The sequence below is a fragment of the Drosophila sechellia genome, chromosome X, assembly GCF_004382195.2.
Source record: "Drosophila sechellia strain sech25 chromosome X, ASM438219v1, whole genome shotgun sequence".
In the NCBI taxonomy this organism is placed as follows: Eukaryota; Metazoa; Arthropoda; class Insecta; order Diptera; family Drosophilidae; genus Drosophila; species Drosophila sechellia.
In genome coordinates this window covers 5,503,260-5,527,995 of record NC_045954.1, presented here as the reverse complement: position 1 = coordinate 5,527,995, position 24,736 = coordinate 5,503,260, and the positions used below count along the sequence as shown (strand labels likewise).

Sequence of the window (24,736 nt, the reverse complement as noted above, 5' to 3'; positions counted from 1 at the left end):
CTACAAATATCATAAGTGTTGTAAATTGGAATACTGGGAATTTTTATTTGGTTTTTGTCTTAATTGTCCGCCTGCTTGAGTTTTTACTTATGGGAGATCTAGTACTATTCCATTTCATTCTTTTAACAGGGACCGTAGTATTTCGAAAATTCACTCGGTAATCATTAAGTATCCAAAAATAAAGTCAATTTTAACAAAAGTTATATATAATAAATACTGGATGAACTTTGCATTGCTTATAATAGAATTAACGTGGAAATACCGTCTACTCTTTGAGAAGTCTATAGAATTTCTTTCGTTCTTAATTTCGGTATGTCATCAAGTTTTGAAATACATTTATACTTTCTGTATAGGTGGTCGACATGTTAGCAAATTGGTGTCTTATATATCTGCCTATTTGGGATGTTTAGGGTAGGGAAAGGGGTGTAAATAAACCTTATTTACGGTCCCTGGTTCTTAGTTTGTTTTTAACTTTTTCAAAGTTCTCTATCATAAACGCACAATAATTGGGTTAGGTAAAAAAAAATCGACTGCTAGGTTGGTAAAATTAATTGTGCCTTGTGTCTAAATCAAATATATAATATTCAAGTTGAGATCGCTTCGAATTTCTGTACTTCGATATTCTATATACATAAAATACTTATTTCTAGTACAACTTTCATTTCCAAAAACTACCTCTCTTTCATTTCCATGAAGCGTCCAAATAGCTCGCTCTCTTTCACGACGCCATCGCTATCTCTTTCTAAGTTGTGTGAACGTGGTTTAAACCCTTCAATTTCTACATCGAAACACTGATATTTAAAATACATTCTGCTCTAAGAACTACAATAACTTTAATCTAGTTCTGTTTCATTAAATATCCTTGGTGAGCAAAGGGCCATGAAATGGATTCCGATTGGCCTTGGCCGCCAGATTGAATTGCAGCTTTTGTTGGGAAAGATCTTAAGCCTATAAATAAATGGTTGGCTAACTGATCACTTGTCGATATACTTATTGTTTCCATTTTGAACACATTTGAATTTGGTTTGAGAAAGTCGCAGGTGCGTCAGTTAGAGTTTCATCTTTTCTAGACGCAATCCAACCTGGCAGCAAGTGCTCGGATCCTTTGCTACCAACCCCTGCTTTTTGTTCTGGCTAAAATTGTTTTTATCATTGGATGTTTTTCTGCTTAGACGGACCCTAATCGAATTGGCTGGCATTGAACGTGGCAATGTGGCTTAAGTAATATCCTAAACGCTTTAAACTCCTCTACTTGTTGTTGTTCTCCTGCATCAGATCCTCGAGAGCTCCGTTGAGCCGTCCTTTGCTGAGTGCCTCCACCAGCATATGAAGCCTCTCCTCCCGCTCCGAGTGCCTCCTTTCCAAAAGCGATACCTTGAAATAGTATTTAAGTCCAAGAAATTAGTGACGAAACCACATATGTAAATTTATTTCACATTGAACAAGCAAACCTCCACTTGACTTGTTCTGTATATTCTTGAAGTTGCAATAGATCTTGATTGCTTCAGGGAGTTTTTTAATGCTTCTGTACCTTGGCTTTCAGGGCATAGTAGTCCACGGGCACCTTGCGCCGCTTCTGGGTGGTCAGTGCCTCCTCGCGCTCGTTGAGGCGCTGCTGCAGGATCCGCACGGTCTCGTTGCAGGAGGCCAGTTCCCTTTCGTGGGCACTCTGCAGGGTCTTCAGCTGAAAGCCGGAATTAATTTAAACATTAGTTGGGATTTTCCCAAGTGCGGTGTGATCACTTACATCCTGCAGCCGCTTGTCATGAAGAGTTTTATAATCGGCCTCCAGCAGGCGGTACTTGTTTTGGGCCTCCTTCAAAGCCTGACTTTCGGTGGCCGCCGGAATGTGGTCACCGTGGTGATGGTGATCGTAGCCACTGGAGCGTCTCTGCAGGGATCCGCCGCTGGCCTGGGATCTCAGGTCCAGCTTGCTGCCTGGGAATGGCAGAAGCACAATATGGCAATAAATATAATAAATCTAATATAACCAATACGCATAATCCAATTATGTAAGCTGCTAAAACGGCGGGGTTCATTGAGCTTCGTGCGGACAAATTTTTATACAAAATTTTCACAAAAGGCTTATTGCATAATCCGACAGTTATGAAGAGCGATTTACATTTTTTACACGCGCGTACGAAATTAAAACACTCGCTGATGATGCTATTTATACGGTTACCGTCGTCCGCTTTTGGCATTTACAATTATTAACAAAACTAATTTGACGGAGCGACGGCTCATTAATTAGCCACAAAAAAACCGCACAGCACATCGCATCAAAACACACACGCACACAACGACGAGACAATAAAAAATACAAAATAATCACTAACGCAGAAAAATAAGTAATAAAAACCACGCTTAGCTTTTGGCCAACGACAGAGGCGGCTAACAAGTCATGGCATTATAAAACGTCCATTTCACCGGGGACGGGAGCGGGGTGAAAGAAAGGGGAGATGGGGCCGCAGAGAAGACCTGATCCAATCCAAGTAGATCCCCAGCAGCGTCCACCGACCCGCCGCCAAAACAAACCCGCGTCTTTGACTTTGACTTTCGCTTTCGAATTTTCTTTTTCGATGGTGCAGCCACACCGCAATAGCAATAGCAACAAGAAATTTAAATCCGAATCGACAAAAGGTAAATAAACAAGCGTCAGGCCGCACAGGTGACATAACCAAGTGCCCGAGATGGGGTCTCCCACTCCGCCCTCCACTCCGTGTATCCACATGTATCTCTCGGTCGGTCGGTGTCTCCAACTTCGACTCTGTGGATTCAGTTTCGTTTGGGCCATTTGTTTTAACCCTAGCACTTTTTGGTTAACAAAAAAATATATTAGAAAATATATTACAAAGCAAACGAATATTTCAAATATAGATCAAATTATAATATCAATTATAATTATCAGATCAAATTATAATAAATGATTTTCAATACTAGCATCCAAATAATTTACAGAGCTCTTCTTCGAGAGCCTCCATTTAACCCACGATTATCAGAGGGTTAAGGCGTCTTGGCCTGGCTGAAACGTGTTTGTCTTGGCCATTGGCCGATGGCCGCTTAGCCGCTTAGTTGCGCTGCAATTGCCGTTTGAAACGAGTGCAAAAAGTGGTCAAAAGGCCGACAGCGTCGACAGCCGTACAATGATTTATTCCAGCAATTTATTTGCCGTCTCTAGAAGCGGAGTGGCGGAGAGGGGTCCCCAGCTTGCGGGCGGGGCGGGGGAGCGTGGTCTGGGAGGAGTGGGCACTAGGCAGTGGGCAGAGGGGCAGAGGGGAGGGGAACTACCAAGTGTACGTGCTGACCGGGCAGAGAAAGTCCATAAATTACCAGCCATCCATCGGCGACCGAGTGACACAAACACAACCGAAATTAGAGAGGGGCTATGGGATGGGTTTTTTGATTTGATTTTGGATTCGAATGGGGATCGAGATGGGGATGTAAACTTCGAGTTTGGAGGGAATCGATTCTATGCGATGCTCACCTGTCTGGCTGCCGGAACCACTACCCTCCTTGTCCCGCTGCAGCTTCCGTATGGTCTTTTTGCATTCATCCAGCTCCCGCGTTAGACGCTGCATTGCCTTGTTTTTAATGGCCAGATCCACGCGCATACTCCTCACGGAGCTGAGCAGCTGTGCCTCCTCCTTGGATCCTCCGCCGCCATGGCTGAGCAGTGAGAGCGTTGAGTCCGACTGCGAGATGGGCAGCTTAGAGGGGCCCGCGGTGACCAGTGGCGAACGCCTTTGACCGCCACTTTGTTTCGAGTTCGGACGCGACGTGTTCGGCGTGGAATTGGCCGTGCTGCTGGTGCTGCTGCTTGCGGACGGAGCATGTGGATGGAGGTGGCCATGCGCGTGGTGGAGGTGCTGCTGCTGGCACACAAGTGCCGGCAAGGGGCAGCCAATGGTATTGGTACTATGATCCCGCGTTCCATTCGCCGCCTGGGTTTGGGTGCCCATTGTGTTCGAGCTAACCGGAGTAGCTCGTCCGTGGTTTACTTCACCGCCGACTGATACATCATCCTGTTCTAATGGCTCAGTTTGGGTGCAATTGTTGTAGTATCTATCCGCCCTCTTTTGCATGTACCGATCTAAGGTGCGCACCTGTGATTCTATCTGCTCGTTTAGTTTTGTGTTTATCTCCTGAAGGCTGTAGATATAAAAAAAAACATGATTATTCAATGTTCTTTCGAGCACCTTCTTATCTAGAACCCACCTTAAAACCTGCGTCTCCAGGTCCGCGATGTGCGTTTCATATTTGGCCTGCACCGAGTTGAAGCGCGCCTGGACATTGGCCAGAATCTGTTGCGCCTTGCGATCCTGTTCCTTGGCATCCGATTCGAGCTGGGCGATGCGCTGCTCCAGCAGTTTGCGACTATTCACGTTCTCCTGGTCGTTAAGCGGACACATGCCCGAACTCTTGGACGCCACTAGGGGAGGAAGAGAATAAGAAAAAGTTTATAACATAACTTCAGTTTGGTTAGTCTAAGCGCACCTATCAGAGCTGATACGGAGTCCGGATGCTTGCGCATCAGTATCCGCTCCATCTCGCGGCACTGGCGTTGCAGGTCCTGGATGACGCGGCTGTCTTTCTCCTTGCCCTCTCCAGTTCGGCGTCGCTCCTGGTGCGCCTCCTCGAGTTCCTCTCGCAGGGAGCGCTGCATCTGGAGCGCCTCACCACGATCCCTGCGAGCCGCCTGCAATTCCGACCTCAAGACATTGGCGCACTCATTGAGATGCTGCACGTCCAGCTTGAGCATCTCGGACTCCTCCTGCAGCCGGCTGTTGTGCTCCCGGAGCGCACGTTGCGTCTGCGACAGTGAGTCGCTCTGCAGGCGAACGGAGGCCAGACGCTCCTCGGTGTCCTTGAGTCGCTCCTGCAGTTGCTCGATCTCCAGCTTGAGCGCATGCTCCCGCGAAACACTGCAGGCGATCTGCTCGATGGGTGAGGTCAAGGTGCTGACCATGCGCTTGGGTGAGCTGCCCACCGCCTTCTCGCTGTAGCTGGCCATCGGTCGAATGGGCTGACTGGACTCGATGTAAGAACGCCCTTGACTCATGAACTGACTTCCAGGCGGACTCCTGACCACTTTGCCAGGGTCCTCAGCCTGCGAAAATGTGGGGGCGTCCACCTCCGCCTCGGTGATCTCCTCCATCTGCAAATAATGTGTAAATAAATATGTAGAACATAAATACTGGGGAACGTAGAAAATATTTCCTCGACATTTTCTGCAGTTTACTCATGCTCCACTTAACTATTATTTAGAAAACCGTTTTAAAAGGCTAAGTTTTACCTCGCAAATTTTAAGACTCACACCTTACATCTCATTTACGTGAAAGATGAAGAGGTTCGATGAGTCGGGGCCACGGGGACATGTGAAAGTGCAGGGGAGGTGCTCCTGGGGTGTGGCAGCTTAACGGTAATGGGCCACAAAACGAGCCGTGAAGGTGCGCGTTGCGAGAATAACAATAATACTTAATACTTGTCGTCGCTGGGCGGTTTCTTTCGTTGCCTCCATCATCCATCCTCTGAAGAGATGGCGAGCAGAGCAGGCCAGTGGAAGTGTAGAAATACACACGACAATGACAACTTTATGTCCAACTGGACAGTGGATCCAAATGCTCATCACATTAGCCAAATTTGCAATCTAAGTATAACCACTCTTGAGCAAAATACATGTTATATTTCAGTTATATTTCATGACTGCAAACTTAAATTGAGTTGCAAAAACGAAAGACTTAGGCAACGAACTAGCTATGGGTACGAGTTTTGGCCCACTGTGCGCAGCAGCAACCCTCGTCAAACGCTATCGACTGTCAAGTGGCACCATGGGTCTTATGGGTGCCCGTAAGCGTAAGGAGATAATTGGGATGATGTGGACGTGCAGCAGCACCAGCAGCGGAAACAACAGTAACAACAACAACAATCCACCCGACACTCGACAAAAAGCAGCGAAATATCGATGAAGAAAGAAAGTTCGTGGCACCGAAACTCCCACTCCGCCCACCATCGCCCATTGTCCCACCGTACTCGTCGGCATGTCTGTGTGTGTGCATTGGTTTTGAAGTGGCCTTTTTCGGCATTTAGCCGCCAGCGATTGACTGACATTCGCTGCCCACTCTCGCTTTCATCGACTCCGCCAGGCTGGTACGAGTAGTAGAATCTACCTGGAAAGCATTGTACACCTCCAACTCGTTTGCACCATTCACTTCATTCATACTTTTGTGAATTTTATGGAGCTGCCACTTTCCACTTGGAAATCAGCTTGAAATGTGTGAACCTATTTTTGATTTCAATTGGTTCTACTTCGTTAAGAGATCGATGGTTTATTTAACAATTAAGCCACTTCAATAATTACATTTTAAATTTAAGACAACAACTAAATTCGTATTAATTTAATAGGTTTTATTACATGTATAGTATTCAATAGTTATGTTATCCAAATTGCCAATTAACAATAGTTCGTGAAATTCACGCCAAAGCATTAGCGCATCCATTAGATTCATTATCAGTTGGATGCAAATGGCAAAGCAAATCGAGTGGCGGCACTTGCCAATCGGCCGATGTCGGTCGATTGATCAAGAAACTATAAGTACCTATGTCGGTCTATTAGGACAATTTCACTACTTGACCCAGGCAATGGCGGTGGCGATTGCAATTACTTGAACTCTCGCTCTTCCTCCACTTATAAAGTGAAAGGAGCGATAGAAACAGCAATGGAACCAAACCGAACCGGCAATTGTTTGCCCGCCAACGAGGTGCGGTTGATTAGAGAGCAGAGCGTGGGTAATACCAATACAAATATATAATATTCGAGTGCAAATAAAAGCCACAAAAGCAACTTATTCAGAAATCATGTCAATGAGCAAATTGGAAACTTTTAAAGCGCGCCAGCACAACACGAAAAATAAATAATGTGATCAGCGTGTGATTTCGTGTGCCAAATCCGAGAAATCCCCGGGTGCGTCCTGCTGCACTCAATTAATGAATATGTTTATATTTATATTTATATATATGACAATACGCATTGCAATTAACACACCATTGCCAATTGACATCGATTATCAATTGGGGCTCCCGCTGATTCAGCGATTCAGATCGAGATCGATATGGAAATGGAGCTCGAGAATGATTTGCTGTGCATATAGAAAGTCGATCACTCGATAATTGTGACAGTTGATGGCACTTACGGCGAGCTACATTTAATATTTAATTGGGGGAAAAGTTATTTATGGCATCGGAAGCTCAAGCGCACATAATTGCACAGCGGAAATGTGGAGCATGTTATTTTTATTTGACTTATTTTCACTTTATTCTACTCATTATAACGTCTCTCATTATGTTTTATATATTCATATTCAGGGCATATTCAGGAGCACTAATTACAGAAATATTGATAAGCTTGTTCATCCTAACCGCTTTTTGTTTCTCAAGAAATTTGGGCGCATATCGTGCCATTTGATCTGTTATAGCAGTGCATATATTTCGATTATCAATTTCTAGCTATGCTCCGTTCGCATCGATCCCGAAAGAAAGCGAGAGCGGGCGAGCTGACGGTATGGAAATGTGGGATCGTAGTCGGATTCGAAGATGTTAGAAATGCTGGGCGGGAGATATGGTTATGCCGATGACACTTGCTGGTGGGGATTAACATAAGAGACCGTGGGCCCCGCCGCGGCCTCTCACAAGGAAGAGAGCCACGAGCTTCGGGCACTTGGAAGACATTAACATACATAACAAGTTCCACTCTTTGATGGCCAGTGTACGCGGACAGCGACGCCGACAGCGGCAGAGCGACGCCGGCTGCGGTGGCGGCAGTGTGGAGAGAAATATCGAAAATGAAATGGCAATACTTTCCCAGCGTTGGTATAAAAGCGCCACTCCACCAATGGGACATGTCTCATTACGGTTCACAGTCAGATCCCGCTAAGATGTACAACGCGAGATCGCGTGGCAGCGCTGCCAACAAGGGGATTTCCCCCAAAAGAATAGTCACCATCGGCTCTCTGCTCCTAGTCCTTGGTTTTAACCAGGTGGCGTCCATGTCGCTGGATCGCCTGGCTCTCGAGAGAAACGAGCTGCCAGCGGATCAGCAGCAGCCACAACAGCAGGATGTTCTCGTGGACAACATGAAGCTCACCTCCATTCCCTCCGCCGACTCATCGGACATGTATATGCTGGTGCCCGATACGGTGGCCAGTCAACTGGAAGACACCGAGCATGTCAATCGCAACTCCATCGAAGCCGATCCCGAATCGGATCCCTCTGGCTCATCCGCCTCCGACATGCTGATGCTGGAGAGCGATTCCAGCCCGGCTATGCAACTCGTGGAACTGCCCAGCGACATTACGGTAGCCGAATCCCAGCCAGAAACGGAGCACGACGCGGAGCACGACGCGGAGCAGCAGCCCGAGTCCATCGAGGAACATGTAGTCCTGATGAAACCAGCTAGCCAGGAGGCTCAGTTGGAGCAGACCGTCGACTTGGCCACCGAAGCGGCACCAGTGTCCTTAAACGACGAACTGCCAGAGGATGAAGAATCTCCTGCTGCCACCGAGAGTGCCGTAGAGGAATTGGAAAAGGAATCCGAAGCGGCCCTGGATGATCAAGTGCCCGAGGAATCGGAAACTCAGCCGGAACAGGTGCAACCAGAGGAATACCAGTCAGAATCTGATGGTGAACTGGCGGAGAAGAAGCCAGAGATTGAAGCTCCGCCAGAAGTGGAAGCCCAACCAGAAGCGGAGCCCCAACTAGAAGTGGAGCCACAACCAGAAGTGGAGTCCCAGCCTGAAGTGGAATCCCAGCCGGAAGTAGAAGCCCAACCTGAAGTGGAACCTCAGCCAGAGGTTGAACCTCAGCCAGAGGTTGAACCTCAGCCAGAAGTGGAAACCGAGCCTGAGGCTGAATCTCAATCAGAACCAGAAACCAAACCAGAAGTGGAAGCCCTGCCTGAAGTGGAAACCCTACCAGAGGCTGAATCCCAGCCAGAAAAGGAACCCGAAGTTGAGGATGAGAAAATCAGTGATAACGAGGTGGACACCACGGAGGCATCCCTGATGGAAACCCTGGTCGAGGGCATTGAAGATGGTCTAACTGCCGCTATGGACAACCTGGTGCCCGAAGAATTGGCCGAGGCCAGTGATAAACAAGAACCGGAGCTTCAAAGCGAGGATTACCAGTCCCCTGTCACAGAAGCCATTGAAGAGCAGGCAGTTCCCGAAATTGAGCAGGAAAAGGAAAAGGAACCCGAACAGCTAACCTTGGCCGATGAAACCGAGCAGGATATTGCCCAGCCTTCAAATGAAGAACCAGTCGAGATTGCCCCAGAGCAACATATTGAAGCGGAAATTGCTCCAGCTGAAATTCCAGAGGAAGGCAAGCCTGAGGAGGAAGTCCAAATGGAGGAGGAGGTTAAGCCAGTTGAAGAATCTAAGCCCGAGGAGGAAATCAAGCCCCAGGAAGAGTCAAAGCCAGAGGAGGTGGTCCAGAATTATGCTGAGACTCAACCAGCTGTCACCGAGGTGAAACCAGAGGAAACTCCTGCTGATATCCCTGCCGAGATTCCTGCCGAGATTCCTGCCGAGATTCCTGCTGAGGTCCCTGCCGAAGTTCCTGCCGAGATCCCTGCTGAAAACCCTGCTGAAACCCCTGCTGAAATCCCAGATGAAATCCCAGCTGATGTTCCAGCTCAAGTTGTAGATGAAGCTCCAGCGGAAACCCCAGTTTATACACCAGCAGAAGTTCCTGCTGAAGTCCCATCTAAAGTCCAAGATGAAATCCAATCCGACTCGACCCAAGCCGAACCCCAAGTAGAGAAGGAAGCCCAGCAGCCGGAGAAGGAAACCAAGCCCCTGGAATCGTCGTTGCTGACCACCATTATTCCCATGGTGATGCCCCAACCCCAGGTGCCATCGCAACCCCTTCAGGTGCAGGATAGTGTGCTGAACTACGTCAACGCCTCGTTCATGCAGCAGCAGCCATCGGAAGCGGATCTGCCCAAGACGGAGGAGGAGTCACCATTCAATGCCCATCTGCGCCGCTATGATGGCGCCCAAGTGTGGCGCATCGTGGTCCAGACCGACAAGGATAAGCGAATGGCCGACGAACTGCAGTCCAAATATGGTGCGTGACCCTCCTGATGCCCAAGTACGCCCAATAGCTAATCTAATCTTATATTTGCCATATTTTTTTAGATGGCCAACTCTGGAAAGAAGTCAAGCAGGAGGTGGACTATCTGCTGAAGCCACAAGTTTTGGCCGCCGCCGAGCGTCACATTCGCGCCGCTAATCTTTCCCGTATCGTTCTCATCGACAATTTGCAGCGTGTCATTGAAAAGGAGAATCCGCCAGCGGAGAAGATTGCCGAGCTCCAGAACCGCAAGGGTAAGTAGAAATAAAAGCAATCAAAGAGTGAATTCAAAATAAGTGCAGAAGAAGACTACGCCTTGATTCACACACCCGCTTTTCGTGGAGCAAAAGGATATTTCCTTTTTATTATTTTTTTTTTTTTTTGTGTGGAGTGAGAGTTTTTGATTGACAGACGGTAGGCCGGTGCCACCCCTTTATTCCAAAGCGAGGTGTCGCCGCAAACGAGCATTTAATGCACTCGGCGACGGGCGTGTGAAAAGTCATCAAGCGCAAAGTGGCTTTGCCATAGGAACGTGCCACGTGCCACGCTACCCCAACTCCAATCAGTGAAATGCGAGGGGGGAAAAACGCACCCGGAGAAAAGGGCCAGGTCCTTGCAAGACGCTGTTGTTTAATCGATAGCCGGCGAAACGGGGAACGCCAGACGACGCCAAGACAATGATGTCTCCTTCGAGGGTTCAGGGCCGAGGGTTCTGGGTTCAAGTTGAGGGTCAGAGAGGCAAGTTCCCTTTTGCCGCTTTGAAATGACAGCAAGTTGAATGAACCGAAGGGGTTAATACATCATATTTATCTGCTTTGCATTTTGTGTTGCCCGCAGGACATCGCCTCACCTGGCAGGCCTATCATCGTTTGGAGGACATTCACGGCTTCATTGACTACATGGCCAAAACCTATCCGGATATTTGCTCCACGGAGATCATTGGCTACTCGGTGGAGAAGCGCCCACTGAAGATTCTCAAGTGAGTGTGGTCAAAGAACCTCTAATGCAGCGCAATGTTATATACTCGTATGTTTTCCCTCAGGATTTCCAATGGCAATGCCCGTAATCCTGGCATCTGGATCGATGGTGGCATGCACGCACGCGAATGGATCAGTCCGGCCACGGTCACCTACATTGCCAACCAGCTGGTCGAAGGTTGGGAGGATCTGCCCGAGCACATGCGCAGCATCAACTGGTACATCCATCCGGTGGCCAATCCCGACGGCTACGAGTACTCTCACACAACCGATCGACTCTGGCGCAAGAATATGCGTGCCCATGGTCGCCAGTGCCCCGGTGTGGATCTGAACCGTAACTTTGGCTACAAGTGGGGCGGCAAGGGCACCTCCGCCAGTCCCTGCTCGCAGACATATCGCGGCAGCAAGGCCTTCTCCGAGCCAGAGACCTTCTACATCTCCAAGTTCATCAGCGGCTTCCCGCGCGAGACCTTCCAGGCGTACCTTTCGTTCCACAGCTATGGCCAGTACATCCTGTATCCTTGGGGCTACGACTACCAGCTAACCCAGGACCGTGCCGATCTCGATCGTGTGGCGCGACAGGCCGGAACGGTGAGTTAACCCTAATCCGAATGTTTGTCAATAACCTCGTAATAATACATGTAATGTCCTTGCTCTTTCAGAGCATCACCAAGTCGACGGGCGTGAAGTATACGGTGGGATCCTCCGCCACAACTTTGTACCCCGCCGCCGGCGGCTCCGATGATTGGGCCAAGGGCATTGCGGGCATCAAGTATGCCTACACCATTGAAATGGGCGACACCGGACGGTATGGCTTCGTCCTGCCCGCCCGGTTCATCCAGTACAACGGCAAGGATGGCGTGACCTTCGCCGACACCGTGGCCAGGGCGATTGCCCAGGGACGCGGAAAGTCGGTGGCCAGGAACAGCAGTGGCAGCCGGAGGCGTGGCCACTAGTCCTGACACATAGCTAAATGCGATTTTTTGTAAATCAGCCTAATGATTTTTTTTTTTGCTATTTATATGAATACTATTTATTTATTTATTTATTCTACTTGTAACTAGACAAATTGAACACACACAAAAGAACACACAAGAAAAACAAAAACAAAAAAGCTCATCTAAATAGACTGAAAAATGTTTATTGAAAATTAAAAAAAATTTAAATTAATTGAGAAAAATTTGTTTTGACTGGGGGCAATAAAATGTTAATATTTTGATTAATAAGCAAACAAAACCCAAAATGTTGAATGCTCAAACGGCAGAGTTATGTTAATAGACTATTTGTCTATGAAGAATCGGTAGCTGGCTTCTTCTAGCCAGTATAACAGTATGACAGTATAATAACCGCTGTGGTCCCACACACACCTCAACCAAAGTAAAAGTCCGAAATGAAAAGCATCAGAATCAGCGGCATTTCGTCAATATGCAAATGCGTTGGCCTTAATTGGGGAATCGGTCGAGTAATAGGGAAATACGACGGGGTGGCGGAAGACGAGAAGAACGCGGCTCGGAGAATGGAGAATTGAGAACGCGAAAAACCGTTAGCCGGAGGCTGCGGCTCACCGCTCGACTTGTGAACGCATTAAATCCGCACCAACTGCCCAATCGATCGCACCACAATATCAGCAAGATCCAGAAACCAAACGATACTATACCAAAATATTCCAATAATATGCACCGCCTCCCCTGGAAGTGGGCGTGGCTGCCGCTGTTGCTACTAATTACTGCGAAATTGGAGCAAGTGGGCGGCAAAAGATATCTGGATTGGGCGCGCACCGATAGTCAGCTAACGAGGCTACCATTCTTTGGCGGCGGTGTGGGTCACCTGCTGCGATATCTGCACCCATTGTCGATGAGTCCCCCATCCGAACGCGGCAAAATCTCGGAGCTCCGCAGCGAATTGGATGCCAACTATGTGAGCTACCGAGGTGCGCAGCTCTGGAAGCTGAACTTCAACGCCACCCGGGGCTCGTCCATGGAGGAGCGGGAGGAGGACGATGAGGCGCCTGAGGAGCGACAGGTGCTGGCTTCGCCGGATGCCCAATTCAACGAGGTGGTCGCTTTATTCGGTGAGTCAAAACACATACCCCGGAGGGTCCATCAAGAAGTCTGCCGTGCCACACAAAAGAAGAGAAATTGTCAAGCCTAGTCGCACACTCGCGGCTAAGAAACTAGCACTTACGCTTCCGTATGCAGTGTTTTGGCCATAGCAATGGGAAAAATGGTCGAAAAATGTTATGCTATACCTCTTTGAACTCGTAATTTAAGCTCCAATCGACTGGCATTCAAATTTGGAAAATTTAATTTTTTGCAAATTTTTGTGATGTTACCCCTTACCGAAAATGCGAAAATTTGCACAAAAATTAATTTTCCCAAATCCTTCAAAAAGTAATAGGGATGGTTAGCCCTTGTAATTAGCTGCTCAAAACAGTTATTCTTTCAGCTTTATGATCAGTTTTAGTCAAGTTATGATTAAAATGCCCATCTAAAGTTGTTTAATTTTTGTCAAAATAATTGTTTTTGATTTTCCGTCATAAAATAATCAGTTTTTTGGCCACAACTTTCAAAATAATTGTCTGAGTACGGAATGTAATATCTCGTTGAGTTCGTATTTAAATTCCCAATCGAACTGTGTCCGAAAATGAGAATTCCATTTTTTGGCCATTTTTTGCAAATTTTGATTTTGATGATTTGCAAAACCCTTACCGAAAATGCGAAAATTGGTCCGAAAATTATTTTCCCCAAATCCTTCAAAAAGTGATAGGCATGGTTAGCCTTCGTAATTAGCTGCTCAAAACTGTACTTTTTTATCTTTATGATAATTTTTGGCCTCGTTATGATTAAAATGCTCATCGGAGCACTTAGAAAATATTGACTTTTACAAGTGATGCTTGTGCAATGCTAACATCTTGACCGCGTCTGTAACGAAGAGAGGCGCGTTTAGGGAGGGGTCAGGGCAGGTCAGATCAGGTCAACTCGGCCACCTGAGCACGCATTCGCACGCATAAATTTGTGGTTTTGGCATAAATCAGAGAACCGCTAGCCCAGAACCCAAAGCCGAGAACCCAGATAGGTATTCAGTTCGAAGATGCCGCCACTGGAAGCGCTCACGTTTGTGGCCCTGATCGGATCGGTTCTTGGCCAGAAGCTGCTGCTCTGGCGCAGCGTCTCCGTGCCGGAGATCTCCGGAATCTCCGGTTTGCCCCTCGCCCTGCTGACCCTCAATGGCAGCGAGCTGTACGAGTCCACGCTGGAGGGCTTGCAGTGGCTATCGCCGATGGATCTGCGACGTTTCGACTTCCTTTCGGCGGGCTCCTCGTACCAGATAAACAGGCGCTATCGGAATGGCAGCCAAGTGCAGCGTTACTACGGTTTCCAGCTGTGGAAAGTCCACGAAACGCGGCTAGAACAGCCAGAACTCAGAGCCTTCTGGCGGCACTTTGGTATAAACATATCAATAGCATGGGTCTTCAACTGAATCTATGAATATATTCTCATAACACACCAGTTTTTAATATGTAAAAATATCTATTAACTGATGTGAATATTCAATCAACCCAATTCCGTTTATCAATTGCTTTCAGAAGGAATTTCGACCTTTCCTAATGTTTTTCAACTTCTTTCAGGCAGCGAGGTGTGGAATATCAACCAGGATGGCATCGACATCCTCATCGAGCAACGCAATGTGGCCGATGCCCGGAAGTTCATGGACAAGGTGGGCTACAGCTACAACATAATGATCGACGACATCGAGTCGGCGATCGACGAGAGCTACGTGGAAGTTCCGGCCGTGGAGCATCCATTGGATTCCGTGCGCAACAATTCGCTGCCATGGATGGAAGTGCCGGGATCAACGATGAACTGGCGGCGTTACCACGATCAGGCGGACATCAAGCAGTTCCTGCAGACGCTGCTCGAAACCTACTCGGAAAATGTGGAACTAATCCAGATAGGGGTCACGCGCAACAAGCGACCACTGGAGGTCATCAGGTGAATTAAAGATCAGGTCCCTTCAAAAAGTGTAGAGGAGTATAACGAGTATAATTTTCTCAGGGTCTCCAATGGAAATCCGGACAACTGGGCGGTGTTCGTGGATGCTGGACTGCAGGCCAGGGATTGGTTGAGTCCTGCCGCTCTCACCTACGCCATATCCAAGCTGATCTATCTCTGGGGCAGGCCAAAGGGCAAGGCCAAGGGTGAAGGTCAGAGGCAGAGCAGGGCGGAGAAGGCAATGCGCCGCATCGATTGGTACTTCCTACCACTGGCAAATCCAGATGGCTATCAGTACTCCCGCCACACCGATCGCCTGTGGACCAAAAACCGTGGCTACGACAGTGTCAGTGGTTGCTATGGCGTAAATTTGGATCGAAACTTCGACTACGGCTGGGACGGCACCGGATCGACGAGCAATCCCTGCAAGAATCTCTATCGCGGAGCCCATAGCTTCTCCGAACCAGAGAGCCGAGCCGTGCGCAGCTTCCTCTCCGGAATGCGCGAGTATCTGGGTGGCTATGTCTCCCTGGGCGGCTATGGACAGACCATCACATATCCCTGGGGCGATGCGGACTACGTGACGGAGAATCAGCGGGATCTCAAGCAGACAGCTAGAAGGGCAGTTCTCGCACTGAGGCGACTCAACCAGGCGGAGTACTCGTCGGGCACCAGTTATCGCCAGAAGTTGGCGCGACCGGGCAACTCGGCCGATTGGGTGCAGGATCGCATTGGACCACAGCTGGTGTTCAATATGTTCCTCAAGGATCAGGGACGCTACGGCTACCTGCTGCCGCCGCACTACATCGTGGAGTCTGGCGAGGAGGTCTTCGAGTTCTTGCGAACCATTGCCCAGCAATTGTAGTAAACGAAAAGATTCTCCACTCAACTATCTAATATAATCTACAAGTTGGTAACGACAACTGAAAACTGGTCTAAAACTCAGGAAACTTTTAAAATATTTCATACATATGTATTTGAAAAACCATTGAATATAAATAGTTCATTCTGTGCGATGTTTTTATATACCAATTTCAATTAAGTTAATGCAAGCTGCATACTTTCAGGCTGAAATGGTCGAGGAAAGCTCGCGCGTAGAACAGTCTTGAAAGCGGTCTAATAATCGAATTCTCCGGAGAGAGTGAACCTTTCTTTTTGCATTCTCTTTGGGCTCCGTCTGGTGGGGCGGAGAGATGTGGGAATAGAAGGTAGCCAAAGAGAGAGCAGTAAACTTTTGGGCCACGTTTGGGACTCGCTGCCAATTTCGATTATAGATTTCGCAATCGCGCATATCGTAAACGCCATTATCCATTAACGATCTTATGTAAAGTTGGCAAAAGACAAACGGCGAATTTGGCTAACAAGAATGAAGTGAAGAAAGGAAAAGAAAGCTGGGAGCGAGATGGGCGGCAATAGAGAGCGAAAGAGAGCGCGAGAGCGTGGCGCCAACTTTCACTTTCAATCGCGTTTCAAAAACCAGTAAGCTCGAACCACAACGCTTACGACGTTTTGTTTTTCAGCTCTGGCCGCCTTATTTATTTATTATTATTTTTTTTTTTTTTGCTGCTCGCCGCTTCTTGTTGTTGCATATTTGATTGGATTTATTTTGTGCATGCATATAGAAATTAAGCGAAAGGCCCGTGGCCATCGCCGCCCGACGCCAAAGTCAAAGTCAAAGCTTCCAGCTGGCGAAGAAAGTGATTTGAGCGATAAGGAAAATAAACCAAAAAATATTATTATTAACACGATATGCATAGAAAGATAAACAAAAGACCCTGGGCCACTGAAACTACGAAGAGAACGGAAAGCGGTTTCCACACATGAAGAATGGGATATTAGATTGCATCTTATCTTGAGAATATACCAATTTCTTTTCGTGTATCCCAGCATTTACTGTACAATCAACCGACAGCAAACAAGAAAGGTGCCCTGAAAAAAAAAAAACGAACCATTGTGGTCGCACTCTCGAAAAAAAAGGGTTAAAAGTGAAAATCTGGGCAACACAAAAAGGTGAAATAAAAAAAAACGAAACACCGGAAAAAAGCCAGAAACAAATCAAAAATAAATAATGCCTGGCGGCGAGAAAAAAATCAATTGTGGGCGGCGGGGGGCGGGGCAGGTGATCAAAGGCGAAAGAAAGTAAAACTCGCCAAGTGGGTCAAAATCGCGCCGTCACACAATCACACAATCCATTAAACAAACACACACACACACACGCGCTGATTTTGAGTTAGTGATACAATTGAAAATGCAATTTACAGCCGCACTTGTGTTCAAAAATCAGCTGATGTCGAAAGAGATGGAAATATATAAAATATATGTTATATCTTGAACTTGCCAGTTTAATATTATATTGTCATTTTCGTTATATGCGATCGATGTTTCATAATGAGCAATCATCATTATTGGTTTTGATGATGATTGAAGATGAGATTGCCTGAAATGTCGAGATTGACAAGATTGCACCTTCGCTACCTTTTTATGATCGGGGTATTTCCACTGATAGCCATTAGCAATCAATCAAAAGACACTTGTAAAAATTAATAGCTATATTACAACATTTAATTTTAAAAGGCGACGGAAACGTGTGATCAAGTCAATAAATATGGTACTTAAACTGGTCACTTTTGAATACTTTGTAAATCTCAATACCAGATTGTTTATGCATTAAATCCGACTAAAAAACTAAAAAGAACTCAGCAGTAGGAAGTGGGATATTTATCATCTTTGGAAATCCCTGGTAACTGCAAAAAAGAACTTGTACACCTGTGTTCGCCGTTGACTCACGACTAGCAAGTGGTCAGCACCACTTATTAAAAGAGAATATTTTTAAACACCGGAAGTGCCATCGCAGGATTTTCCAGATAAGTGCAACTTGACCATTATTTTCTAGGAAATTCCGGATTCCAAACTCAGCCCGTGACTAATGAATGAATTTTGGTCCCTTTGAATGTTTCAGTTGACATACATATGTATATTAGCAAGTGGACAGTCCCCGGTGCGAAACCGTTAAATGCATTCGAGTGCAACTCAATGTGTGTGACTGAGTCAAAGTGTCAATGTCGTCGCGGGTGGAAGAGAGACAGCTGCTGGCGTGGGCGTGGGCCATGCATTCTCTCCCACTCGCGCCCCCTCCCCTCCATCATTATGGTGGGATGCAGATGCCAAAGAGAGAGATAGTGCGAGTGCGTGGTGCCTTGGGGAGCTCCTCTCCCTCTTCCTCTCCCTCTCGCACTCTTCCTTTGCTCTCTCTGTCGCCGCCTCTGCCGCTGCGCTGCCGCCTTGCTGCTGGCGTCGCTGTCGTTTCCATTTCCAATTTCCATTAACGCGACGATCGCTTAAAAGATCGGTCGTCGGTCAGCGCAAACATTTACAACACTCTGGGCTTTGTTGTTGTTGTTTGTAATTCTCGGTTTCGTTTGTTGTGTTTTTTTTTATTTTTTTTTAATTTTAAATAATTTTTTTTTAATAACGGCTCCCTTGCGCCGACAGAGCGGCAATATAAAATTGAAGCACATACAATCAGCATTTAGTCGAAGTTTACAGCTTGCCCAGCGACACACTCTCCCACACACGCACACAAACACACACACACATATTCGCAAAGTGCACTCTCTTCCGAAGAGCCGGCAACTGGAAGAAGAAGAAGAAACAGGCGCAGCCTCGCAATCAACAAAAAACAGTAAGTGGAATAGGCAACAACAAGCTCAAAAAAAAGTGAAAGAACGCAGCAGACATACTATAAACTAAACTAATTTGTCAAAAGTGAAAAACATTAGGGTAAGAACGCAAAAGAAACTGAGTGAAGAAAGGGGAGAAGAACTCGAAAGAAAGTGCACAGCTTCAGACGAACAGGAAGTTGAGGTGAAAGAGGGAGGACTCCCAAAGAAAAGGGGTAGAGCTTACAAACACAAAACAGAATTGCAAAACATCGGGGATGAAGATTGTAAAGAAGACACGTAAAAAGACAGCAGAGAAGAAAAGGAATGACTGTGTAAAATTAAGGGAGAATTGCAAATGCATTCATTTGAGGGTGAAGATTGTAGAAGAATGCCAGGCGAGATTCAACTAAAAGACTGCAGAACGAGAAATACACGGTAAATGATTGCGCTGTAAGGGGAACACTGTCAAGATTTCAGAAGAATCCAGCAAAATGAATTCCTTCACAAAGAGTTTAGGTGTTTTTCAGTGAATATATGCCATATTAAAGGAAAATTAGCATTGCAAGTATTTTGAAGACTTCAGCAATTACTAAAGAAAGGCTTAATTTGCAAAAGAAATTAAGATTATGTAAAAAACAAAAAAGTTGTTACAACCAACGAGGAAGTGCAAAATGCACCGGCTTCACTTTAAAACTGGTTATGATTTTTAATTATTTGGCCACTCCGCGGAACAAGTTGAAATTACGCGAAATATTCTTTCTTATACGCCCCTTTGTTCACTAATTAAGGGGCAATTAGTGACAATCTAATTCATTATTTATAGTTCAGAATTTTCGATCGGTGGAGGATATTTTTTGATGTTTGCATGTGTCTTCTGTATCTTATAGTTCAGACTTAACGAAGTTTATATTAACAGAGATACGATTTTAGGAAGTTTTTAGGGTTTTAGATACGATTTATCGGGTAAAACTGAATCTGAGTTCTGAATCTGAAAATGTTTACTTTTCGGAATGAAATGCAGGCAAAGCGGGCACTAGTTAATGGAAGGAGAACGAGGGGCACGAAGGTCGAGGTGAACAGCAGCGAAATGAAACCGAAACAAAGCGAAATCCAATCCGAAACTGTGTTTGTACTCCACATTCGACTCCCGAGATCGGAGATCTGAGATCCGAGAACCAGTTCTCGGGGTTCGGAGACCAAGAGACTCACAGATTCAGAGAAACGGAGACGACCCCCTCCCAACGTACAAGTGCCACTTTCTGCCTGGCAATAAAAAGAAAATAAACACGAAAATACAAATACGCATCCATAAAAACAAACCGAAATGAAAACAAAAACTACAAACGGGCCAGGGAAATTAGCACAGAAGCGTTAAACACGGCGTTTCGAAATCCGTAAGACGACCAGGAAAAGTTTCTAGGCCCATAATCTAGTTCTTAGGGTCCAGCAACTAAGCAACTAAACAACTTAGCAACTAAGACGCAGTTGTCATATTCCATCTCATCTATCATTGTGCATACAAAACAGAGGGAGCGTACATAAACACGAAACTCGGATTGAGTCAACATGACAATAAACCCCGGAACACGCCCCGGAACTTTTAGAATTCTGGAAATTCACGGATCGAACGAGCCAAACGATCAATCGATCGTTCGATCGATCGATGCCATCAGAATCCGTAAAACAATGCAAATTGGTTGAGTGATTGAGTGTTGTATACTAAAATAATACACATACACCTACAGCAGTACAAATATTTTTGAACACTTATGGGTTGCCTTGATCAGTATCTCGCTGAAATTGCATTTAATTTTACTCAGATAGAAGATCCTGAAACGCACGTGTATTTCACTGTAAAAGATTGCAAACCTATTAACTACTATTTTTAATTACTTATTGGCAATGACAAGCACAGACGAAAAAAAAAAACAGGGTTACGAGCTATTCACACATCTAGATAACCCTAACCACTAACAATGAAACGGAAACATTTTTGTATTATTTTTTTGTTTTGTTTTGTGCCAGTAATTAGAGGAACTTTTGCTGTAACAATTATTTTCACCGATACCAGCTGGAGTTTGCACATAGTTTCGTTTTTCATTTAGTTCTCGCTACCTGAACGATTTGGTTGTGCGATTGGTTTCATTTTATTTGAACCATTGCGAAGGTTGAATTGAAATTCTATTTATAATAAATACTTTTTACGACGACGAAAATGTTTCGAATAGCTGAAGCTGAAACTAAGTTAGCACACGGTTTGTTTATTCCCCGACTACAGCACTTTGGTCTTAAATAGCGTGATTTTATTGCAAACCAAACAAGCGTGTACTATTTTAACCTTTAGAGTTGAGCAATCAACTGGCAATGGTCATTACCATTTGTTGGTAGCAACTAGCGGCTTAATAGACGCCATAAATAACAAAATGAAAATCGTGACACATTGTGTTCGTATTGAGCCACGTTAGAAGCTATCTAATATTTGGCCAGTTAGGGGGTTTTCCAAGGTCAGTTTTTCCTCTAGCACTGATCGCAAGTTAATTAATGTAACTGCTTTCGGTTGATAACATCGTGCTGATGGCTTTTCGCTGTTTACTGATAACCGAATCACTTTTCCAGGTCAATCTGCTGATAGCAACAACGCGACGATGGCGCAAACAACCCTGTTGCTGCAGCTGCTGCTCCTTGTGGTAGCCGTAGCAGCCAGCTCAGCCAACCAATTGCCCTCCAATCTCACCCAGCTGGATGCCAACAAGATACCGCAACGGTACGATGAGGCGCAGCTGTGGAGGATATACAACATCTCGGAGGCGATGCAACAGCGTGTGCCCGTGGGCCAAATGCTGGAGCAGAAGTTCGGCGGCAATATCTGGAAGGAGAACTCCAAGTTCCTGGACATCTCCATTGCCAGGGATCAACTGAAGGCCGCCCGCAGCTTTCTATCCGCCCATCGCCTGGATCCCCAGATTCTGTCCCACAACATTCAATCCATGATCGACGAGGAGCTTCTTGAAGGCATACAGTCCAGTTCGTTTGGTCACGGAAGGAGAACGAGTAAGTGTAGACCTACATACACCATAACGAATGGTATCTTAATGGAATCTTTAACCCACAGAGAAGGCCGCCAGGAGCAGCATGCACTGGAAGGACTATCACGATCTGGAGACCATCTATAGCTTTATGCGGGAGATCCGCACCAAATTCCCCAACATCGTGCGACTATACACCATTGGCCAAACGGCCGAGGGTCGCGATCTGAAAGTGCTCAGGTGGGTGCTAGATAATTTAGTCATATACTAGGGCTAGATTCCCCAAAGGAGATAATTGCCACAATCTGCCCAAAAGTATGCAATCATTTCATATACTTCATAGCAGTTGCACAAATATGTGTAGCCTAGTTTTAGGCACTATCTCATTTCCATGTTTTAGCCTAGCCTAATCCACGCATATTCCTGCGTAATTATCTAAAGCAACCCTCAATATATCGCCGTAGAATCTCGGAGAATCCCCGCGAGAACAAGAAGGTGTGGATCGACGGCGGCATCCATGCCCGCGAATGGATCAGCCCCGCGACGGTGACCTTCATCCTGTACCAGCTGATGTCCGACTGGGAGAACCAGCCGGCGCACATTCGCGGCCTCACCTGGTACATAATGCCAGTGATGAATCCCGATGGCTACGAGTACAGTCGCACAACGAATCGACTGTGGCGCAAGAATCGCTCTCCGTCGCGTCGCGCCCAGTGCAGCGGTGTGGATCTCAACCGTAACTTCGACATCGGCTGGAATGGCTATGGCTCGTCGACGAATCCGTGCAGTGATACGTACCGCGGATCCGCGCCAGCTTCGGAGCGGGAAACGCGAGCGGTGGCCGAGTTCTTGGCCAAGCGGAAGTACAATCTGGAATCGTATTTGACCTTCCACAGCTACGGACAGATGATTGTTTATCCGTGGGCCTACAAGGCCGTCAAGGTCAAGGATGCCAGTGTCCTGCAGCGAGTGAGCAGTTTGGCCGCGGAGCGAATCCTCCAGAAGACGGGCACTGCGTACAGGGCAGCGGTCACCCATGAAGTTTTGGGAATCGCAGGCGGTGGCTCCGATGACTGGAGCCGCGCCGCGCTTGGTGTCAAATATGTGTACACCATCGAGCTGAGGGATCGTGGAGCCTACGGATTTGTCCTGCCGCCGCGTTTCATTAAGGACACAGCCCTTGAAGGCTGGACAGTGGTGGAGACGGTGGCGCAGGCTATTGGCCCCAGCTCGTCCGGTTGAATACCGCCCCAACTTTGCCGCCGAGTCTCGGTGTAATTTTATAAACTCTGTCGCTTTTTTTTACACCCCCCACCTTTTATAATGTGTAATTTCTGTGTGTGCTTGAAGGATTATTTATGTTGGTTTGAATGCCTGATTTGGTGACTGAGAGTGAGTGTGTGTTTTGGGTGGGCTGCTGTATCCTGTGAATCCTGTACGGCGAGCAATAAATGAATCTACGCTATTTATTACTACACATCGATTGAAGAATTTATTTGAGCGGCATATCAGCTTTTTTTGACTAATAGCTACAATTCCCTGTGATTGTCCCAGCAATTAACAAAACATAACGTGGTTTAACCATAAATTGGGGAAATATTTCGAAAAAAGTATATATTTGATGGGAAACCAACTCGAAATTCATTCAAGCAGTCAGAAGCACTTGACCAAATACAAGCCAATAGGAATAAGTGGAATATAAACCTGCAAGGCTAATTTTGCAACTCACCGTATCCTCGTCGTCATCGGTATTATCCTGGAGTTGCTGAAGTTGCAGCTTCGCCATGGCCGCCGTACGGTTCTCTGTGTCCATGTCCTTGGGCGTGGACTCCTCGGAGATGACCGACTCCGATGGTAGGTTATCCACGAAGGCGGCAAAGACGCATCCATTGCTGCTCTCTAACGGCGTCTGCACCGATGTTGGCGAGGCCGACGATTTGGAACCGGATCTGGGCCGGACTCTGCCATTGACTGCGACGGTTTTTGGCGCCAAGGGAACGGGCAAATGCTCGATGCGATGGGTATAGCGTGTATTCAGACGTATGCTGCTGTGCGGCGAGGATTGCGGGGATGAGGAAGAGCCATCACCACCGGTGGCAGCTTCTTCTCCGAGGCTTTTGGGCGGAGCAATAGGCCCTAAAGCGTCCAGTTTCGGAACAATGCCGCCGAGACGCAACTGCTGTTGGATCAGGCGCTCCGCTTCCTGCAGCAATTCATCCACGGATCGCATGTCTGTGCTGTCGGACAGGCGACTCACCTCCTCGAATATGGACTCCGGGTCCGGATCGTTCAGTATTCCGCCGCAGTCCTGCTCTTTGGCCAGGAACTCGATGATCGAGCTGCTGTTCGTGTAGTCCAACGCATCCGCCTCCGCCACGCCCTGTTTGTGGGGGCTAAGCACCTGCGACATGGCGCCCTGATCTGATCCGCAATCAAATGGGGCCAGAGAGGATGTCTATCTACTTTTCTGTTTATATTCTATTTATGTGTATAGAATCCCGATGCTTCAGTGTGTTTGTTTGTTTGTTTGCGTGGTCTGTCAATGCAAACCAATTGCAAACGAACAGAAAACAGTCGGACTATGTGCTCGTTGGGGAATTTCCGGATGCCCAGAGCACGGGCCTGGGGATCACGGATCTCACGGGTGCGGACACGAGGCTCAGCGGACGCGGCGCATCGTCAGTTTGGCCGTGGCAACAACATTTAAACCACTTTTTGCAGTACCCACACCCCACTCCACTTTGTAGACAGTGGGTAGTAGAGATGGGCGAACGCCAATAGGCAGTTCGCTCGATAGATCGACAGAATATTCGATAGTCACACAATTTTATTTTATGTTTTGTTTATGTTACATTATGATACGTCTCGCAGTGGCAATTGTAACGTAAGCATTTCAGACATAACTGTTCCGCAAATAACACTTTATTTCTTAACACGAATCGATTAATGCG

The 24,736-nt window shown here is 46.8% G+C and overlaps 4 protein-coding genes across 8 annotated transcripts; 3 read left to right on the top strand and 1 right to left on the bottom strand.

Moving 5' to 3' along the window:
• Positions 1-25: 25 nt before the first annotated feature.
• On the bottom strand, positions 26-24,562 carry LOC6612356 (centrosomal protein of 162 kDa). Its single transcript, XM_002036829.2, has 7 exons — positions 23,515-24,562; positions 4,495-5,155; positions 4,216-4,429; positions 3,485-4,149; positions 1,748-1,938; positions 1,532-1,684; positions 26-1,374 (listed from the first exon to the last, which is right to left on the bottom strand). Exons 1-7 carry the CDS (start codon positions 24,193-24,195, stop codon positions 1,249-1,251), a joined length of 2,691 nt encoding a protein of 896 aa, XP_002036865.2. The 5' UTR covers positions 24,196-24,562; the 3' UTR covers positions 26-1,248.
• LOC6612358 (cell surface glycoprotein 1) lies at positions 7,915-12,214 on the top strand. Its single transcript, XM_002036831.2, has 5 exons — positions 7,915-10,122; positions 10,194-10,382; positions 10,966-11,107; positions 11,171-11,696; positions 11,768-12,214. The coding sequence occupies exons 1-5, from the start codon at positions 7,932-7,934 to the stop codon at positions 12,059-12,061; spliced, it is 3,342 nt and encodes a 1,113-aa protein (XP_002036867.2). The 5' UTR covers positions 7,915-7,931; the 3' UTR covers positions 12,062-12,214.
• On the top strand, positions 12,693-16,110 carry LOC6612360 (carboxypeptidase B). 2 transcript variants are annotated; one of them, XM_032724989.1, is made up of 4 exons: positions 12,708-13,176; positions 14,212-14,550; positions 14,734-15,097; positions 15,161-16,110. In XM_032724989.1, exons 1-4 carry the CDS (start codon positions 12,780-12,782, stop codon positions 15,960-15,962), a joined length of 1,902 nt encoding a protein of 633 aa, XP_032580880.1. In that variant the 5' UTR covers positions 12,708-12,779; the 3' UTR covers positions 15,963-16,110. The 2 variants fall into 2 exon arrangements, with proteins under 2 accessions (XP_032580879.1, XP_032580880.1); XM_032724988.1 differs by lacking the exon at positions 14,212-14,550 and having other exon boundaries at positions 12,693-13,176.
• LOC6612361 (carboxypeptidase B) lies at positions 18,424-23,262 on the top strand. Of its 4 annotated transcripts, none has more exons than XM_032724985.1 (4): positions 18,424-18,779; positions 21,376-21,810; positions 21,872-22,025; positions 22,250-23,262. In XM_032724985.1, exons 2-4 carry the CDS (start codon positions 21,405-21,407, stop codon positions 23,025-23,027), a joined length of 1,338 nt encoding a protein of 445 aa, XP_032580876.1. In that variant the 5' UTR covers positions 18,424-18,779; positions 21,376-21,404; the 3' UTR covers positions 23,028-23,262. The 4 variants fall into 4 exon arrangements, with proteins under 4 accessions (XP_032580876.1, XP_032580875.1, XP_032580878.1 ...); XM_032724984.1 differs by lacking the exon at positions 18,424-18,779 and adding an exon at positions 20,877-21,014; XM_032724987.1 differs by lacking the exon at positions 18,424-18,779 and adding an exon at positions 20,984-21,003.
• Positions 24,563-24,736: the final 174 nt, after the last annotated feature.

Coding starts and splice junctions, on each gene's coding strand:
- LOC6612356 (XM_002036829.2), bottom strand. CDS start 24,195: ATGTCGCAGGTGCTTAGCCCCCACAAACAGGGCGTGGCGGAGGCGGAT. Junction 5,156..23,514: donor CCGATGACGACGAGGATACG/GTGAGTTGCAAA, acceptor CATTATTTGCAG/ATGGAGGAGATCACCGAGGC. Junction 1,939..3,484: donor TGGTTCCGGCAGCCAGACAG/GTGAGCATCGCA, acceptor TGCCATTCCCAG/GCAGCAAGCTGGACCTGAGA.
- LOC6612358 (XM_002036831.2), top strand. CDS start 7,932: ATGTACAACGCGAGATCGCGTGGCAGCGCTGCCAACAAGGGGATTTCC. Junction 10,123..10,193: donor CGAACTGCAGTCCAAATATG/GTGCGTGACCCT, acceptor ATATTTTTTTAG/ATGGCCAACTCTGGAAAGAA. Junction 10,383..10,965: donor CGAGCTCCAGAACCGCAAGG/GTAAGTAGAAAT, acceptor TGTTGCCCGCAG/GACATCGCCTCACCTGGCAG.
- LOC6612361 (XM_032724984.1), top strand. CDS start 20,975: ATGTTTCGAATAGCTGAAGCTGAAACTAAGTTAGCACACG. Junction 21,811..21,871: donor TGGTCACGGAAGGAGAACGA/GTAAGTGTAGAC, acceptor TTTAACCCACAG/AGAAGGCCGCCAGGAGCAGC. Junction 22,026..22,249: donor CGCGATCTGAAAGTGCTCAG/GTGGGTGCTAGA, acceptor ATATCGCCGTAG/AATCTCGGAGAATCCCCGCG.
- LOC6612360 (XM_032724989.1), top strand. CDS start 12,780: ATGCACCGCCTCCCCTGGAAGTGGGCGTGGCTGCCGCTGTTGCTACTA. Junction 13,177..14,211: donor CGAGGTGGTCGCTTTATTCG/GTGAGTCAAAAC, acceptor CGCCACTGGAAG/CGCTCACGTTTGTGGCCCTG. Junction 15,098..15,160: donor CGACCACTGGAGGTCATCAG/GTGAATTAAAGA, acceptor TAATTTTCTCAG/GGTCTCCAATGGAAATCCGG.